This window comes from Toxotes jaculatrix, chromosome 4, assembly GCF_017976425.1.
Source record: "Toxotes jaculatrix isolate fToxJac2 chromosome 4, fToxJac2.pri, whole genome shotgun sequence".
NCBI lineage: Eukaryota > Metazoa > Chordata > Actinopteri > Toxotidae > Toxotes > Toxotes jaculatrix.
In genome coordinates this window covers 1,684,466-1,691,741 of record NC_054397.1, presented here as the reverse complement: position 1 = coordinate 1,691,741, position 7,276 = coordinate 1,684,466, and the positions used below count along the sequence as shown (strand labels likewise).

At 39.8% G+C, this 7,276-nt stretch overlaps 1 protein-coding gene across 1 annotated transcript; it reads right to left on the bottom strand.

Annotated features, from left to right (window-relative positions):
• Nucleotides 1-682: 682 nt before the first annotated feature.
• Nucleotides 683-6,513, bottom strand: mrpl45 (mitochondrial ribosomal protein L45). Its single transcript, XM_041035190.1, has 8 exons — nucleotides 6,435-6,513; nucleotides 5,690-5,885; nucleotides 4,913-5,030; nucleotides 4,619-4,717; nucleotides 4,287-4,335; nucleotides 4,023-4,172; nucleotides 3,306-3,479; nucleotides 683-1,248 (listed from the first exon to the last, which is right to left on the bottom strand). The coding sequence occupies exons 1-8, from the start codon at nucleotides 6,495-6,497 to the stop codon at nucleotides 1,150-1,152; spliced, it is 948 nt and encodes a 315-aa protein (XP_040891124.1). The 5' UTR covers nucleotides 6,498-6,513; the 3' UTR covers nucleotides 683-1,149.
• Nucleotides 6,514-7,276: the final 763 nt, after the last annotated feature.

Below are 7,276 nucleotides of genomic sequence, written 5' to 3'. Positions count from 1 at the left end.
GAAAGCCCATTAATTTGCAGAGACGGTAACACTGGAGAAATAATGTGGCGGATTTTTAAAAAATTAAATCAATTTATGGATGAGATAATGATTAGATAATGATTTATGGATCAGATATCTTTATTATTAACTAATCATGTCTTTGCATCAAGAGTGGCCACACATTTCAGTGTCCACCATTAGCGAGCAGTATTTTATAAAGTTCTGAATCTGAAAAAGTTTCAGATTCAGACGATTGAAACTTTTTAAAAGCAGTGTTATGTAAGAGGAGGTTTTATGGCGAATGAAACTTACAGCGTTAGCAGTTTTCTGTATTGATGTTATTGAATCACGTGTCTATGCCAGCAGTTATTCTGTGAAATTGACAGCCAGTTGTTTGAAATGATGATTATCAGCAGTGCTGCTGCTGCAGTGTCTCAGCTTCAGGTCTCTTTCATTCAGTGATCTCATTGTTAAACAGTTTTTTGTCAGTGAGGTGACCTAGTTTTGTGAGCAGTGTTGCATGTTTGTGTGTTTTTGAATGAGCGTGCTGTGAATTGTTGTCACATAAAAAAAAAAAAAATCTAATATTGTTGTAACACACCCCTTGTTTTGCATAGAGAAACAGCCTATGTACTGTTTTCAGTTTTGTATGTATCTTCTATGAAAGATTATTCCGAAAAAAAAACTGGTGTGAAGAAAAGCAGATGGGGCACTTTATTTTTGTATTTCCTGAAGTCAACATGCAGTGTATTCATCACAGAATAAACCATACAACTTCTAAAGATCTGTACATTTTATTTTTTTCATGTACACGTTAAATTAGTCTCATAAGACATAAAAATGTGTGAAACAAAACTGAGTTGAAATTATGAAAAGAGTTGTTATCACTATTCCAGACTGCTGTGTGATGATTTTCTGTGGAGTGAGCGGAAGTTTTATTGACTTCAGGACAAAGTGGTTTGTTCATCCTACAACTCACCTGCTGCTTCAACCGTCTGAACGGCCAAAAGCCTTTTTCAACCAGAAATGAGGCTCCATAGGAAGCCTGGTGTCCTGCCAAGGTGGACCAACTAACCAACCATCGCCAAATTTTAAATAGCATGTGGCCCTTGACTGGTAATAATGTCCTGATGTGGTTTAATGGAAAGATCAGCGCCATCTGGTGGCTTATTTGTACCACTGTACCGCCTCTGGTTTGGGAACTTCACTGTTGATGGCATCGAACTCTTGTCCTGGCTTCAGCCTCGACCCAGGAATCATGACGGTCTGGAAGAGAACAAGGAGAAGATGAGCATCGTTTGTAAATTAAAATCAACACATAATCTCATTAAACATGTACCTAACAAATATCTATAAGAGCTTCAGGACCGAGACGAGCAAACCATTCAAAGCTGTGGGAAGGCGCCGGAAAACAACTCGAAAGGCGGCATTACTGTGAAAGAGGCGTCCTGGTTCGACTGAAAACGTTTGCTTCTTCTTTCCTTTAATGTTTTACATCAGTACAGAAGATATAGTTCCAAACATTTTATTAGAATTAGGAGGTATGTGCTATCACCTTAGTTGTTTTTGACCTAAATACTAAGAACAAACATACAAAGAGAGCAGCAGACTAAATTGTGTAAAATCACTTTTTTTTTTAAATTTCATAGACCACAGCTGGTGAAAATGCCCTCCTTTCATTTGTCACTTGGTTTGACAGACTGTGATTGACAGGTGGCCGAGCCTAAAATAACCACAGAGAATTGGTTGAAGCGCAGCGGCTCGGTGAAGATGAGTTTGATATTTCCACAGCATTATGCACGTAAAAACCGGCAAGGTGAATTAAAAGGAATGGAGATACATATATACATTTGAGACTTGTGTGATTCTGTTGCTGTGGATTACATGATCGGATCTCCCTTGTTTTCTTATGGTAAATGAAAAGCGTGAGGAAAACTACTGTGCTGCTTTCGCGATTACGTTTACAACAATGAGAAAGTAGAAGATGGCACAAGCAGAGACTGTGTCATCACTTTCATGTTGATTTGACAAAGTGACAAACACTTTCGCAGAGCACCGATGTTGAAGCTTTTTTAGATTCTCTCAGAGAAAAAAGTGAGAAACACCTTCCAGGCAACATTACGGCTCCATCTGTCAGGTGCATCTGAGACACAGCAGGGACTGACTCACAGATTTAAGATGATTATGTTCTACGTTTTGCAGTGATGCATATAATGCAAGTCATCTTCTATTCCAGTCTTATACACTCACTGAGCACTTTACTGAGAACACCACACTAACAGTGAGTGGTTCCTCCCTTTGCTCTCATGGAGATGCTGGAAACCTTCACGTCCATGTTGACATGACTGCATCAGTAGCAGTTTTCACTTGAACTACTTTCTACCATAAAATGAAAAAAAAAAAAAATCAGACTTGTGAACTCTCTGTTCTCTTTGCTAAAGCGATTAAATTTCAAAGAAAGCAGTTCCCGTGTGAAATGTCTCACTTGTCTCTGAGGTCCATGAAAACATTCTCGTCAAAAAGAAACTAAAAAGTTTTAAATAACTCTGGACGGTTCATACTGGATCAGTTATGACTGATGAACTTCAGCACTACAGCACAGGAATTAAGTCTGTGCCCAAAACATTTTGGCTTACTAATCTGATGAAACGATCCCAAATCGAGGCCAAAGTTTTCAAGCTCCACCGGATCGACTTTGCTCAGCAGCTGTTCTGATTTCCTCCATATCAAGTGCTACGTGTGAAAGGTTAGTAAGTGAACCATGAGTGGGTAAACTTTTCTCTTTCTTAAGCCAAAAATGCACTTTGATGCTTAGTTTTGGCAAATATTACATTTCTCTGAACAACTTCCTGTTGAAGAATTCATGTATGGTGGCACTGTTTATTTGAGGTTACCTACAGTATGATGCTGTGATAAAACAATATATTATAAAGGTTACTGCACATTATCTTCTCATGTACATAGAGGTTACTCTTGTGCTGATCTCAGCTGGAGCCGAATTTGGATATACATTTGGATACAGAGATTTAATTCTCTATTTTATGAGAAAACACGAAGGCCAGTATGTGTGGACTTATAAAAGAACACGTGACAGCAAGGACAGGGAAAATAACTTACTGAAAAAATAAGAGAATTCCATTAAAAAGCCTGAAGGACGAAACACTTCCCATCAGCCTCTTTCATGTTGGTCATTAAAGTGAAGTACAAACTGGCCAGTTAATAAAGGTTTTTTAATTTCCTTTTGACAGGGAGAGCGGCTTGGACCTCTGCCTTTTTCTTAGTAAAAGATAAGTGTTGTCAGCCGGTGCAGAGTACAGGGTCACCTTAATAATTGGATCTTTGGCAGGAGCCCAGGATGGCACTATTTTTCCGTGTAACCTCCATTTGCCGTAGGGGTTGATAAGGTGCCGTTCTATAACCAGGTACTCCAAGACGTCCTTCGGCTGCTCCTCGCTGCCCAGCATCAGCCTCCCGAAGCGGTCGTAGATGGCCAGAGTCTGCGGGGCAAACACAGATAAAACAGGGTTCACTGAGTGATCTAAATCTGGACTGTAACCCTGGCTTTAGCCCCTGGTGCAAACCCCAAAATATGACAATATCAGACAGAGCTGAAATACACAGTGATTAATGGCAGTGGCCCGTCCTCACAGTCCTTGTGCCAATAATTTTAGAGCTGAGATTAACAACACCTTGCAATTGGTGGTTTTCCTTTTGACAAGTGGATGTGAAACAGCAAATAAATGAAAATGTTTTTCAGGAAGAAAAATAAGAGAGGAATAAAACACTGTCAGTATTCTCTCCTCTGAGCCGGTTTCAAAAATGTGTTTCCACTAAATCACAATCTGTCATCAAACACTGTTCCCAAGCATTTTAATGTGTATTTATGAGATTAAATTGGTTTATATGATCCTTGGCGGCACATGATGGCAGTATCTGTAACAAGGAAAAATTAACACACACTTTGAGAAAAAGCTCTGCACACCAATAGTTCATACGCATATCATATAACTGAACTGTAGCCATATACAGACGGATCGTACCTGTTTGGAGTGCATACGGACCGTCACCTGGCCGTACAGGTTGCCTTTGCTGACCATGTCGGGGCAGCGGGCGTGGACCACTTTGGGCGGCTCCAGGGACTCGACGAACCTCCAGCGGACCGTCTTGTAGCGGTTCCCCCGTGTCATCTCCTGAACACAGGAGAGGGGAGTGATGGGAGTTGCAGTGTGATATCTGACGGGAAACGCCATAAAACATGTCACTGAATCAGATAGTGTAGATCTTTACAAGAGGAGAGAACGTACCGGATAGCACCTTTCTGTCACCAAGGAGTGAAGTTTCTCCCTGTTAAACCTGCAAAAACAAGACCAGAGGTTCATCTTTCTCTCTTGACCTTAATCCAAACATTTTAGGGCAAATACATAAAGTGAGGTAATATTTCGTTAAGCATAAAAATATTTAATTCCATTACATGCTTTAATTGTTTAGGCTCTGCTTCATGTCAGTCACTTCACACACAACTTAATTTTTTTTACCCCTGTAAAAATCTTTGACAGGAAAAGCTGTTATAGTAAAGCTAATTTTAAACTATGAAGCACTATACGAGCACCAGCTGATTCACTGTTTGTTTGCTTACTGTGTCAGAGCATTGTGAGCCTCAATAAAGATTTCTTGAGCTTGCACTGCAAAATCCTTTGTTGAGAACAGTGAGTCGAGCGATTTGATTTTACGAATCCTGTGAAGACAAAAACAAAAAACATTCAGCTTCTGCAAATTTATTGTTGCACTGACCTTTTTATGATGTTTATGGGTTTAATTCAATGAGACAGCTGTAACAAAATGACACACCCACAACAAACTCAATTCTCTCCTGCAAGATCACGGCACGTTTGACAAGAAAAACATCAGTGCAGGAACAGCGTGCTCTTACGCTAGCTGTGAGGCAGCGCTCTGTTTGATCTGTTCAGTCCGTTGTTTCAGGCCTTCTTTAGACAGAGAGGAAAGACGAGCGTCGCCCTCTGGGGGGAGGTAGGGGTCGAAGATTCCCGCTGGTAAAGACAGCAGACAGGACTGATCAATCAGTGTGCGCCCTCCAACCACAGGAAGTTTCAATGCACAGCTGCTGTCTGACTGATATATAAAACACTGGTACTGACATCTGAGGACAGATATGAGTTTATCTCACTACTAATACACCAGTTTCATTATCTAGATGATTACTAAATGTCTGTGTTTCTGTACCAATTACCAAAACAATACCTGTTCCTGTAACTTCCTCTGAGAAATATAATCATATGAAACAGTTTTTCATTTTAACCAAAGCAGCAAACTGCTGGATTTTATAGTGTTTGAATGGTCAGGTTCCTGCCCATATCTGTACTCTACTAACTGACCATACAGAAGGGCCCTACTAAAATCATGGCTTGACACTAAGTGTGACTGGGCCTTTGCCGTCTGGGCCCCTCAGCTGTGGAACAAATTTGGTGTCCTCGTTTAAAGCTGTTCTTAAAACTCACTTTTATCTCGTGGCTTTGACTTAACTGGTGGTATCTGTTTTTTCTTGTTTTAGTTTCAGTTATTACTTTAATTCCTTGTTTTTACAGTAAAGGACTTTGTGTTTTGAAACGTTCTCTGTAAGCAAAATTATAATTACCATTATTAACAATAAGCTGACATAGTATGTGAACATGAGCAGCAGCTATTTTACCAGTGCAGGAGATGTTGATGGGCCTCTCAAAGATCTCCTGCCCAAAGACAATGCCCGATGCTCGAGTCTTTGCCTCCGCGTTCATCTCCTTACTCCCCTTCATCCCAACTGCCGGAGGGATAAAGTATCGCTTCTTGGTCCGGACGGGCAGGAAAAGTGGGACTGGATGACGGACATCCAGAGACGCCTCGGCATTCTAAGAAAAACAGGACGAATAACTGCTTTATGACCACGGGTGTTTTCAAAATTAGTTTATCAGTCTACAATTACCGGCCACTTTATTCGGTACGATCCAACGCAATCCAACACAACATCTCTTCCATGAATTCTTATAAAGTTTCAGTTTCTGGTGACACTGCTCTAAAGTGTCTGTATATACGGGTGCACAAAATATAAGAAACACTTGTCACAAACACACTTTTCAACAGTTAAAATTGTGAACATTAAATCAGAATTTTAACTTAGTGTCATAACCTTGACTCAGGAACTGTTACAATTTCTACATGATATCCCATCATTTTGACTTGTAAACTTTTCATTTATTAATTGTTTTGATTTTCACGGTGAAAATAATCTGCTATGTCCGCACAGTTAGCTACCGCTAGCTAACGTTAGCAAAGCTAGCCCCGGGGCGGACTCTGTGCATCGTAACGCGTTCAGAACAAAACAAACGAGCTGGTTCTTCGACATATTCGCTGCCAAATGTTGTTTAAAAACAGTAGCCTGTTATGAAATGTTTCTGTACCGTCAAACTTCTGCATGTTGCTCTGTGTAGGACCACAAACGTCCTCCTCATGGGCACCGCCATCGCTCCACCGTTTACCGGAAAGCGGTAATAGAAAAACGCCCACTTCCGGTTGTCACTTTCAAAATAATGTTTTCACTTTATTTTCTAAAAAATGGTCACGTAAATCGAACCTTTTGACCGATTAAATCAGAAATATGACATAATAATTATGAGATATAATGTTTAATTAGGAGATGGAAAGTTAAAATTCTGACATGAAAGTCTAAACAATGAGATAAAAAGTCTAAATTTTTTAATGGGGCTTCCACGGGTTCAAGTGTTCTGAAAATGAAGCAAGACTAATTAAAAATCTTAGAATCAAATTCAGTACATAAGCTCATGATAATGGCTAAGGCTCCTTACACACTGAACAATAAAACTGATTCATGCACAAAAAGTAGAGAGACAGTTGCAATTTTTACATTTTTCATGAAGTTTAATAGGCCCACGGGTGGCAGGATACAGCGCCTCTGTAATGGATTAATGATGCCTTACTTTAGGTTTTCTTTAATTACTTTTTAATTATTTTAAGTAAAGCTGATTACCTTTTAGTTCGTTTTGCCATCTGTCTATCTAATCCAGTGGTCTCACAATAAATCCAACCTTTATAAGTTTAGAATGTTCAGTCGGTGTTGATTTTTTGTTTTTAGTGTTTTGTCCAACCCACTTGTGTCAGTGAAGGTAGACTGAATAACAGAAACACCTCTCTGTACAATGCAACACAGTTCAGCAGCACCACAACTTGAACTTCTTCTTTAGGCTCCCTCAGAAGTTTCACCTTAACCGATGCTTAAACTTCT